Genomic DNA, 13,113 nt, shown 5'->3' on the forward strand with positions numbered 1-13,113 from the left:
CAAGATGCAAAACAGCATGAGATCCTCATGAAACTGAACGGATGTCAGTATTCAGCCTCAAGGACCACAAGCCAAAACCAATGTTTTTTTCTTTATGAATCATCTAGTGTCAAGTATGCAGTGATAGCAATGGAAAAATGGGTGAAGACAGGAAGTGATGGGATTATTTTACTCCTAAACATTAGCTCCATTCAGTGTCCCTCTACTAAGGCTCTTGAAATGGTAAGAAGCTTTGGCAGAAGTCAATCAGGGGAAGGGAGTACAGAGTAAGAGAAGAAAATGTGTACTTGTAGGGAAGACAGCCTTATACAAATTGAGATTAGTGTTTCTAGGATTTGGATATAATTTGAATGTTCCCCTAAAGCCTATCTGTTAAAGTCTTTCTCCCCAGAGTAACAGTGTTGGGAGGTATTGGGTCCTTTAAAAGGAGGAGCCTGCTGAAAGGAAGTTAGGTCACTGGGCCCTTAAAAAGGCTTAAGGTAGTTCTTACATGACCCCTTGGTATTTAAGAAAGGGTGGCTATTTTAAAAAAAATAAGCCTGCCTTTCTACTTTCTGCTTCCTAGTTTGAAAGTGGGTGGCTCGCTTCTGCACGTATTCCAACCATGATGTAAAACCACACCAAGCCAGATGGGCAGCCAAACCTTGAACTTGGAACCTCTAAAACTAAGCCAGGTAAACCTCTTTGCTTCATAAGTATCTCGCCTCCAGTATCCTGTTATAGTAATGAAAAACTGACCAACACAAGGCTAGCAGGGTTGCCACCCCATAATGCTTTGCCATTAGGGACTTGGGAATAACACAACTGTGTTTCCAGAGAGGAGGGGTGCTGTCATAATGGTCTGGTGGAACAGTCGCAAGGTCATCACCAGCTGAGTCATGCTCATTCTCTCTTTGCTTTTCTCGGCAAAATGAGGGCAATAATAGGATGCACTACACGAGATGCTTGTGAGAATTAAAAGAGATGGGAAGTACCTTGCAGAGTTTCTGGCAGGTAATCAGCACACAGTAAATGTTACAATTATAGTTATTGGGTTTTTTTTATTTCTAAAAAAAAAAAAAAAAAAAAAAAGAAATGTTCAACATCCTTAGTCATCAGGGAAATGCGAATCAAAACAACCTTGAGATTTCACCTCACACCAGTGAGAATGGCTAAGATCAAAAACTCAGGTGACAGCAAATGCTGGCGAGGATGTGGAGAAAGAGGAACACTCTTCCATTGTTGGTAGGATTGCAGACTGGTACAACCATGCTGGAAATCAGTCTGGAGGTTCCTCAGAAAATTGGACATTGAACTACCTGAGGATCCAGCTATACCTCTCCTGGACATACACCCAAAAGATGCTCCAACACACACAAGGACACATGTTCCACTATGTTCACAGCAGCCTTTTTTATAATAGCCAGAAGCTGGAAAGAACCCATATGCCCTTCAACAGAGGAATGGATACAGAAAATGTGGTACATATACAAAATATGTTGGTGGAATTAGAAGAGGTATTGAAAGAATTGAAGGAGCTTGCAACCCCATAAGAACAACAATGCCAAACAACCAGAGCTCCCAGGGACTAAACCACTACCAAAAGATTATATATGGACTGACCCAGGGCTCCAACTGCATATGCATCTGAGGATGGCTTTTTTGTGCACCAATGTGGAGGAGAAGCCCTTGTTCCTGCCAAGGCTGGACAACTTCAGTGTAGGGGAATGTGTGTGAGGGGAGGGAGTGCATGGGGAGGGGAACAAAAGAAAAAAAGAAAGGGAAACACAATTATCAGGGAAGGCAGAGCTAGGAAGCAGCCTGGGTGGGAGAATAGAGGGAGAGGGTAAAAGTAGGGCAGGATCAGGTATGGGGGCAGATAGGAGGGCCAGGAGAATGAATGGAAATATGCAGCTGCCAGGATTGGGGCTGAAAGGCGCCTCTAGAAAGTTCTGGGATATGAGGGAGGCACTCAGAACTCAATGAAGTTGAGTGTAAGTGAAATGCCCAATGTGGAGATATGGAACCTCAAGAGGCCACATTCAGTCATTAGACAGGACCTGCCTGTGGAGGGATGGGGACATCACCCCACCTTCAATATTGAACCCAAAATTGTTCCTGCCAAAAAGAAATGCAGGGATAAAATTTGAGTAGAGACTGAAGGAATGGAGAATGGTTGGCCACTGTGATCCATCCTATGGGTGGACACCAAACCCTGACACTTTTATTGATGATGCCATATTGTGCTTGCAGAGAGTCTAACATGGCTGTCCTCTGAGAGGTTCTACCAGAAGCTGACTGAGACAGATGCAGATACTCAGCGTCAAGCACTGGACTGAGGTTGGGGACCCCTGTGGAAGAGTTAGGGGAAGGATTGAAAGGGAATATAGGACACCAACTGTGCCAACTAACCAGGAACCCTGGGACCTCCCAGAGAATAAGCTACCAACCAAAGAGCATACGTCGCTGTTGGAGACCCCCAGAACAGATGCAGTAGAAGACGCCTTTTCTGGCATCAGTGAGAAAGGATGTGCCTCATCCTGCAGAGTCTTGATGCACCATGGTTGGGATAATTTTGGGGCTGGGGGTGGGTGCACCTGCTCAGAGCTGAAGGGGAGGGTGGATGGTGTGAAGAACTTTGGGAGGGGGGACTAGGAGAGGGTTGATATTTGGGATATAAATAAATAAGTTAATTATTAATAAAAAATCTATCTATCTGAGTGTCTGTGGTCACACACACAGTAATACACTCCTGTAATCCTAGTTACTTGGGGTTCAGTCAGGAGGACTACAAGCTCAAGGTTATTTTTCCTGAATAACTTAGTTAGACCCTGTCTCAAAGAAGACAGGGGAGGAAGACAGTGGTACAATTCTGTAGTAAAGTACTTGTCTAGCATGCACACACAAGGAAAGGCTCCAAGTTCAGTTCTTAATACAGTAAAATACACACAAATTATGGATGCATTGGTTTCTTACAGCTGCAGCAGCACACTAGCAGAAACTTAGTCACCACAAATGGATTAGCCAGAAGCCAGAAGACCTATTTTTAAGTTTCTATTTTCTAGCCCCCGCCCCCTTTTCCTTAGTCGTTCTGGTTGCCTTTTATCTTCAAAGATGATAATGGCCACTTGATAGTCTCACCTGGTATCATTCTGACACCAATCTCTTGTCCTCTTCCTCCTCTTCTTCCTCCTCCTTCTTAATTCTGGACCCTGTTATTTTTTTTAATATTTTATTTATTTTTAAATTTTATTTTTCTTGGATTCTTTATGTATTTACATTTCAAATGTCATCCCTTTTCCCCCCTCTCCCATATCCCCTGCTTCTATGAGGATGCTCTCACTCCCATCCTCCCACTCTCACCTCAATACCCTGGCATTCCCCTACATTGGGGAAAGGAGCCTTCACAGGACTCACAGCTTCTCCTTCTAAAGATGCCAGACAATGACATCCTTTGCTACATATTTGGCTGGAGTCATGGATCCCTCCCTGTGTCTTCTTTGGTTGGTGGTTTAGTCCCTGGGAATTCTGGTGGGGTCTGGTTGGTTGATATTGTTGTTTTTCCTATGGTGAGGCAAACCCCTTCAGCTCCTTCAGTCTTTTCTTTTAAATCCTCCACTGGGGTCCTCTTGTTCAGTCCAATGGTTAGCTGCAAGCATCCTCATCTATATCAGTAGGGCTCTGGCAGAGGCTCTCAGAGTACACCCATATCTGGCTCCTATCAGCAAGCCCTTCTTGGCATCAGCAATAGTGACTGGGTTTGGTGGCTGCTTATGGGATGGATCCCCAGGTGGGACCGTCTCTGAATGGCCTTTTCTTGGGTCTCTGCTCCACTCTTTGTCCCTGTATTTCCTCCTGTGAGAATTTTGTTTTACCTTCTAAGAAGGACTGAAGTGTCTACATTTTGTCTTCCTTCTTCTAGAGCTTCATGTGGTCTGTGACTTTTTTCTTAGGTATTCCAAGTGTTTGGGCTCATATCCACTTATCAGTGAGTTCATACCATGTGTGTTCTTTTGTGACTGGGTTATCTCACTTAGGATGATATTTTCTAATTCCATCCATTTGCCTAAGAATTTCATGTAGTCATTGTTTTTAATAGTAGAGTAGTACTCCATTGTGTAGATGTACCACGTTTTCTGTATCCATTCCTCTGTTGAAGGACATCTGGGTTCTTTCCAGCTTCTGGCTATTATAAATAAGAGTTCTCTTTTGCTGTGTTAAAACAAAAATGTTTTTGGGGTTGGGGATTTAGCTCAGTGGTAGAGTGCTTGCCTAGTAAGCGCAAGGCCCTGGGTTCGGTTCTCAGCTCCAAAAAAAATGTTTTCTTGGAGGGCTGTGGGGAGAGGGTGGGAGTTGTTTTAAAAGAACCTGAGACTAGAATGGTAGTTTCTGAAAGCATGACTTTTAAATTTAAAATAACTCCCCCGTTTGCCTCATAGGGTAGGCAGAGGGATGCAGTGTGTGCATGAATGGCATGGCATGCAGATGTGGGATGAAGACAATGGAAAGAAGAATTTGCTCCTTAATCCCATCATGTGGGATGCCGGGTCTGAAATAAGGTCGAAGGTTCAGTAGCAGGAGCCTTTATCAACTGCACCATGGCCCTGGCCACAAATGTCTGCATTTTGAGAATGATATCTTGGATGCATACAGGTCTGTCTTCTCTGTTTACTGACTTAGAGATTCTGTTAAAGCCACAGGCAATTTAAAGTAAGGGAAGCACATACTATACCTTTTTGGTAATATTTAGATAATAACTGTTAATGCTTAGATGTTTGTAAATATATGACACTTTACATTCATTTGTAAATTAGACTATTTCTAAGAGTGGCAATTCCTTTCTTTTTATGGTTACTATGATTCCTTATTGATAATTTTCAAAGTAATAAGTTGAACCCTTGCTATTTTCCTGTGAATAATGTGAATTCATGTATCTTAACATATTTGCTGGCCTCAAATACAACAAAGAGTAGTTGCTCACCCCCTTGTAGCTCATAGAGGCCAGCACTGGATAAGGCCCCTGATATCTTGTCTCCTAGAGGAGACTACATAGCACCATCTAGCACTAGCTGGATGTGAGTGTCCTGGTTAACTTAAAACTGACTTCTCTCTGTCCTGCATCCAAAGATGTAGGGTCTTCAGCCACAGGGTTTTACCATTTTACTAGGGTGGGCACCCAAGAGAAATGGAGTTAGTCTGTACAGTAACTCAGAGGGAAGTGCCCTGTCCCTGGGACTGAGGTTTTAATTTAATAACCCATGTCTTCTGGTAGAGCACTGTACACTAAATAGAATGCTTCTGTTCAAACTCCCTTTTAAAAATATATTTCTAGTTAGCTCACAAATAGCAGACTTTTATAAGGCTTCTATCTCTAGGTTTGCTTTGTCCACCCTCTACTTCTTTCCCCCACCTCTGCTTTAACTTTTAGATTCCAGTATTCTCTCCCTGTTCTTTCATATCATGTGTTTTACTATTCCTAGTGTTGTGTAGCCATTTTCTCCAGGATTAAAACCTCCCATTTTGGAGGGAAGCCTGGCCTGTTAAGGGGAAGTGAGACAACAGATGTTGCTAAGGGAAGGTGAAAAAAGCCATACTACAAAGAACCTTCTTAAAGATAAAGAATGTAAAAAGGAAGGTGAGATAACAGGGCATTCCAAGGGAGGTCAGATATTCCATTCTAAGGGACCTTAAGCTCAGGAAGTAAAGAACTCAATACTTTCAGGAAGTCACTGAAACTGACTTGATTAACCGGGCCCCTCCCTCTCCACGGATATGGAAGCAGTAAGGACCACTGAGAGAAGCTGAAAGAGCCCCGCCAAGCTGCCTGGAAGAAGCATGATACAAGTCAAGCTGCCCAAAAGAAGCAAACAACAACCAGCCTCCTCAGAAGGACACTCTCCAACATGATGACTTCTTTGTAGTCTATGCAATGTGCTTCAGGTTTTCAGGTTTCATGAGCTGTCACCCATGTTGGAGTGGGCATTCAGTGATACAGATGGCTTTGAGTCATTTCTGCTCCTGTAAATAACCCCTCACCCATACTTGTTGTATAAGCAGTACCAATAAGTAGCACTCGCTGGTCCATTAACTTAGGCTTTGGTAATTTCTGCCCTTTGGTCTATCACTGGTTCCCTATCTTAGATAAGTAAATGTTTCCTCATTTACCCCAGAAATGGTGTCATATGCTATCTCTCACTGTATTTTGTTGTTTTTGTTTTTAAACTTGGACTTCAAGATCAGAAGTTCACAAGTAGGAATGAATCTATGCTACAATAAACACGAGCAGAATCCACAGCTAGAGAAGTCAGAGCCCTAAATAGAATCTCTTGATTTTGTTTTTCTAAATGGTCATGTTGTTAAAATGCCTTCTAAATATTTGTTTATATTTATAGATTTGTGCTGTTCCCAGCTGTGGTCATTGACGCTTCTTAGTGAAGTCGGTGGCAGGTAATGTAGAGATTCATTACTAGTCAAAGTGAAGCAAACAAGTAACCCAGAGTGCCCAGTCATCGATGGGTCATCAATATCAGCCCCTCCTACTACTTCTCAGAAGCACAGACACATTTCAAAGTTGGGCACTAAGGAATATAAGAGCTGGAAGATAAGGAGTGCTATGAAATGTTGTCCCCCGGACACAGCATTACTATTGCACATGGGAACCCACAGCAGGGACTGTCTTCCTACACAGGATCTGTGAAAGACTGTCAGGTAAAAATTCCAACATGGTTTAAAAAACAAAGAAGCATACAACAGTAAGAAAAAACAAGACGCCTGAAGTGCAGGGGTGAGGGTGGGGGGATACCAAAAGGGGTCTTCACTGCTCAGAGGGGAAAGGGGGGGGAGCATTATGGGAGGGAATGATTGGGGTGGAGCAGTGAGTGGGATGTAAAGTGAAAAAGTAAAAAATAAAAATTAAAAATAAGTAAATAAGAATTCCAACATGGGACTGAATAGATGGCTCAGTGGTTAAGAGCACTAACTGCTCTTTCAGAGGTCCTGAGTTCAAATCCCAGCAACCACATGGTGGCTCACAACTATCTGTAATGGGATCTGATGCCCTCTTCTGGTGACTGAAGATAGCTACAGTGTACTTATATATAGTAAATAAATACATTAAAAAAAAAAAAAGAATTCCAACATGAACTAAGCAAGCACTGGTGAGGCTACATCCCTGCTCACAGTCTATTTATTGGTAGCTGATGACTCTTAGAGGAAGATTAGTCACTTTGCTTAGATGTGTGGCCACTGATAGGTTTCCTATGTTCCCATGGACGACCCCATACCCATGAGCAGCATTAATTGAACTGTGTGAGTTAAAAATAAAAGTTGTGAGAGGAGGACATGAAGTTAGGAGGGAGATAGAATGGTGGGTCCTGGGGATCAGGAGAGGAAGTAGGGGTGGATATGTCTAAGATACATTGTATACATGTATGAAGTTTTCAAAGATAACAGTTTTTAAAATGCTGACTTTTGATCAATTGTAATTAAAATTTCAAAACTCCAATTCTACCAACCTTCAATTCAAGCAGCTTCACGGTATTTCCTGAGATGCTTTACAAAAACATGGTAATTTTGTCTTCACTGGGATACATAAGGTTCATAGCTTATGAAATGCCTTGTTTTCTGGTTCCACACCTACCCATTCCCCTTTTTAAAGCAGAGTAATTCCAGTTTGTATTTCCAAGCTGGCATTAAACTGGTGGCAATCTTTCTGTCTTAGCTTCTTGAGTATTAGGATTACAGAATTTACTGTTTAGAAGTGTACAATTCAGTGGTTTTAGTACCAAGACATATATTACTATCAGTATCTTAACCAAAACAATTTTGTCATCTTGGATCTCTCTGTATCCTATACTGCCCTCTCAAAACTATTATTTTAGATTCTGTCTATATAGATTTGCATATCCTGGACTTTTCATATAAATAGAATCATACTATATATGTCCATAGCCCAGTTTCAAAGTACATCCATGATATAGCATGTATCAATAATATATTCCTTTGCATGCCTGAATAATTTGTCACTGAGTGAATATACTGTAAGTGTATTAATAAGTCCATTCATAACAGATATTTGTGTCTACTTATTTCTATTCTGTATAAGGATGCTACAAACATTCACACAGTTTTGAAGAAGTTTTCAGTTAAGAATTTGATATATTTAGTTACAAAAATCACACCACAAAAGGTTTCCTCATGACTTTTGCAATCTTAATCTTTCCACCAACAGTGTAGTCAGAGACTAAAGACTACACTGCAATTTAAGAAACCAAATCATAAGGAGTGGGTGGATGGGTGGGGGAACACCCTCATTAAAGGAGGGGGAGGGAGGATGGGATAGGGGATTTATGGAGGAAACTGGGAAACATATGATATATAAATAAATAAATAATCCCCCCAAAAAGAATCCAAATCATAAAATCATGATGATGTGATGTTTTTCATTCAGAATGATTATTTTTATGTTAATCTATATTGGTTGTACCAATAATAATGCATTCTTTTATATTATATATCCTATCATGAGGCTAGACCATAGAATTTAATATATTTACATTATTAGTTCCCTATTACCTTTGATGAAAATCAAGACTGCTTTCAATTTTTACTAGCATAAAATGGCTATGGACATTAGTGTGCAAATATTTTTATGAATGTGCATTATAATTTGCCATGGGTAAATGCCTAGGAATAAACTTAACATTAAAAGGGAACCAAACTATAACCAAGGTAAGCTTTTCACATTTTAATTAGCAAAGAAAACTGTTTCAGTTCCTCTAAAACTTTTCAAATATGTAGGCAGACAGTGCACCTCTCCCCATCCTTAATCATACCAAGCAGTAAATGCAAAGTGTCCTTCATCTATCCCTTTTCTTTGATGCAATTTGCTCCCAAATATCCAAACTACACCCAAGGAATGATACAAAATTAAGTCCTTATGGAAGTTTGGTCCATTCTTCTTTCTTCCTGACATAGATAAGCTACAATAGACAATAAATAGTTTCTTTATATTTCCTTTTTCCTGTCAGGTTTTTGTTTTTTGTTTTTTTCCCAGTCATGGGCTTCTATAAGAAGATATTTTGAAATCCAAAATAAGACTTACCTAATTGCTGAAATAAAAGAGCCACACTGGTGCCTGTAACAGGGAGGCTGTCATGCAAAGGAGTCTGAATCAGTTGTCTGTCTCCTGCACCCAAGGAAAACAGCTTCTGCAGAATGAGAGAAACATGTAAAGTCATAAGAGACAATATGAAGCAGAAACATATACCCTAAAACATACAAGTTCTGCTGTGTGAAACTCAAAATGATATCAGAAAATTCATTCCACAGAAGTTGAAATCTCAATAGATAAGACACAAGTATCACTAACAATTATAACTGACCAAAGCTATGTTAATGTATGTTGACAGAATCATCTGCTTCTTCAATGGAAAGGCCTGATGATGCCAAGGCCACCTTTAAGATTCTGTCTTAGAACAGCATAGAGGAAGAGGAGAAAATTAAGAAGAGGAGGAGGAAGAAGAAGGAAGAAGAGGAGGTAATTTAAGACAAAAGAAATTGAGAAAGAAGAGTTAAATGCTAATTACCCTTTTCTTTTTAAAATTTAACATTTTGCAGGGGCTGGAGAAATCGCTCAGTTTGAGAGTACTTGCTGCTCTTTTAGAGGATCTGAGCTTAGTTCCTAGCATCCATGTCGGGAGGCTTGCAACCATTTGTAACTCTGACAGTAAGGATCTGCTGCCTCTGAATTCCTTGGACAGAAGTGTGCGCGCACACACACACACACACACACACACACACACACACACACACACACACACACACTTTTGACAGACTAAAGGACAAGTGATGAGACTTTTCGGAAGGTTGTCTCTCTTACTCAATAAATAAAAAGCAAAATACATGGTCAACTAGACGTCTTTAAGGTCTAAGGAGACAAGCCTCCTGTTCTGTTTGGCAGTGGAATAGATAAGAAGGCCTTATACATGGTGAGCATGTGCTCTCTCTCTCACCAGAGCTATATCCCTAGCTCCAGTGCTTTTAAAGATGGCTGACCTATAAAAAATAAATAAACATGGTAGATAGCAAAGATTCTTATTTTTTTGCTTCCAAGACAATTTTTTAAAACATCAAGATTAGAGAAAAAGGAATCTATTTAAAAAAACAGTCACAGTGTTACAAAAAGAGTTGTCTTAATTTTGTCTCCTAATTTTGGTCAATTTTTTTACTTAATATAATTGAAGTGTAACACATACAAAAATAAGTAGCAAAAGATTGAAAAATTCTTTCTGAAGAAAGATATGTCCAAAAAGTTAAAAAAGTAGAGTTGGAGTTATATCAAATATGTCTGTTAATGATGCCAGGTAAAAGGGAGCTCAGTCTGAAAATCAGCCTCTTTCTTTTAAAGACTTATTTTTATTATTTTAACTATATATATATGTGTGTGGGGGCGTGGGTACATGCACATGAATGCAAGTGTCCGCAGAGGTCAGCTTTCTCTGGAGTTGAGTTTACAGATAGTTGTAAGCTATGTGATGTAGGCATTAGGAATTGAACTCAGGTCCTCGGGGAAAGCATTGTGTTCTCTTATCCACTGAGCCATCTCTCCAGCCCTTGAAATCATTCTCTTGAACTATGAAAAGAATGGAATCTTAGGTGTCTAGAAGATACATCATAGGGACAAGGTTTACCTAAGTAAGATCCTATCTAAAACAAACATATTTGAAGAATTCTTTCTTTTTTGTCATAAATCAAATTACCCAGAATAAATCAATTCTGTTTACCTGAGACCCTCCAGCAGCTGGAACAAGGCAAGCACAAAGATTTGCGATGAGGCTTTCCAAGGAGACACTCAGGCTGTCCACGTACACAGTATAGATCAGACCCAGGCAAGCCTGCAGAGAGCGGGACATGCAGTCATCTCATGGCAGTGTCAATAAAAATAAATTGTGACATCTCTTCTAGGAAAATTTCTCTTTGAACCATGTAAATTATATTCTGCATGGAACATGAAATAAACCTTAAGCAACAAAACAGGTTTATTAAATTTTCCTCTAGAACCAGAACACCCAAATGAACTTCCAAGATAAGTTTACAGAAAGCAGAAAGCCATGATTTGTAAAACAGGTACCTCTGTTTAGATAATCACTAAAGCTAATTTGTAAGGCTGAACTGGTTTTTTTCCATGCTGTTTGCCTGGTTGTTTTAAAACTTATTTTAGGAAAATCCATCTTTCAAGATAAAAATTAAGAGATGTTTTATGGCTCTTATAAATCCACACTATATGATAGAAACTTTAACATCTTGGAATTGTAACAAAGGACAGCAAAGCAGGTATGACAGTAAGGTTACCGTGCTGAGTTTATTAGACTGTCAGTGGTGAAATAAGATGACATGCGATCTTTACTTTCTTCATGTTACTCCTGTTTGTGTGTGTACAAATGGGTGCTAGAGAAGGATGCCAACAGTTTTCCTCAGTAGCTTTCCACCTTATGTTTTGAGATAGGGTCTCTCACTGAATCTGAAATTCATGGATTCAGCTAGACTGGCTGGCCTGTGAGCTCTGGGGATCCTCCTCTCTCCCTGTTCTGTTTCCTTTACCCCAGCACTGAAGTTAGACATGTGGCTCAGTCACATGCTTGGCTTTTATAGGTGTGCTGAGGATCCAAGTTCAAAGTCTCTTATTGGTGTAGAAGCTCTTTTCTGACTGACTCCTTCTTGATCCTAACATATAATCTCAATCTTTTAGCTTACTGAAATTGTGACTAAAAAATTAGCAACTATCATTAATTTGTAGAAATGGCATATACTAAATAGTATGCCACAAAACACATTAAAGGAGTCATAATTGTCACCATAATAATGAGGTTGTTATTAAGTCTAGAACATATAATCTCACTTTCTAGTTTTTATACTTGTATATTAGTACAAATATTTATACATCTTTATATTTGAAAATTCTGAATATTAAAGCAGGAAAAATCTGAAGGAACCAAGTGGTACCTCACTATGTAGACCAGGCTTGTCCAGGAGTTAAGGCCTTCTTGTCTCTACCTCCTCAATATGACAATTACTAATTTGGGCCATCAGGCCTGGCTCTAAACAGTATTTTAAAGACATGATCAGAATCATCTAAAAATCTCACATAATCCTACTTAGTGTAATTTAACACCACAAATTTAATAAAGATGTTCACAGTTGTTACACTGAGTACATTTTAAAGTTCTTAAAGCTAAATTAATTATCAAATTATTATGATTTATAATTTTTATTTAATTAACATAAAATCTATTTTTAAACAAACATTATATTCTTAGAAGTGTGAATAGTCATGTTAACTTATTCATGGATTACTTTCATCCAACACAGATTTGCTTCTTTTTATCATATGTTTCATTTTATTGGTGAATCACTAATTCAATCTAACAATGTTTTCAATTAAAAAACTCGTCACTTTAGTTCATTCAAAATCGATTTATACAATATTATAAGACAACTATGAGAACAATCGATAAGACAACTATGAGTTCCTTACCCTAAAGATTTCTGGATAGTCTAATCTGGATACCAACACCAGGCTTTTGGGTGCAAATACTTCTGCAGGTTGAATTAAAGCAGATACTTCTTCACCCTCGATCTCTTCCTTCTTCGTTCCCTGGAAAATAAAAATTACAACCAATGTACAAAGTTTCCTAGGTTCATAATTCACACAATATATTCAAACCACACACCTTACAGATAACTTATAAGAATTCAAATTAATTACAAATAGTAGGCAAGAAATGACAAAGTAAGGAGTATGTATTTTATGTGTTTTCAAAGCTCCATAGACTACCAGTATGAACACCAACTTTGAGTGTTTCATTTCTCAGGAATCAACGTATTCAGACATATTTAAGTTAGTCTGAAGTAATGACCCAAACAATTAAAAACGTCACTTATTCAAGTAGAAAAATCAGTCTTCAAAAGAGGGGGAAAAGTTTATTCTAGAAACAAAGTATTTATTTTTATTTCTGTCTTTCTTCTGGACCCAATCTTTTTTCTCTTGTGGCAATTCTAAGGCTTGCAGAAAGCTCAGAGCTCTCCAAGTAAAATGTCAAGTGTTCCTGCATATATACAACAATGGCAGCTGCC

At 39.2% G+C, this 13,113-nt stretch overlaps 1 protein-coding gene across 10 annotated transcripts in view; it reads right to left on the reverse strand.

The window, feature by feature from the left end:
• The window catches only part of Sbf2 (SET binding factor 2), a 368,489-nt gene that overhangs the window by 183,472 nt on the left and 171,904 nt on the right, over positions 1 to 13,113 (reverse strand). For all 10 annotated transcript variants that reach the window (XM_087592570.1, XM_087592563.1, XM_087592543.1 and 7 more), the window contains 3 exon segments: positions 12,515 to 12,634; positions 10,764 to 10,874; positions 9,083 to 9,188 (listed from right to left, as the gene is read on the reverse strand). In XM_087592570.1, coding sequence (XP_087448696.1) covers positions 9,083 to 9,188; positions 10,764 to 10,874; positions 12,515 to 12,634 — 337 coding nt within the window.

The sequence above is a fragment of the Rattus norvegicus genome, chromosome 1 (assembly GCF_021556685.1).
Source record: "Rattus norvegicus strain SHRSP/BbbUtx chromosome 1, alternate assembly SHRSP_T2T, whole genome shotgun sequence".
NCBI lineage: Eukaryota > Metazoa > Chordata > Mammalia > Rodentia > Muridae > Rattus > Rattus norvegicus.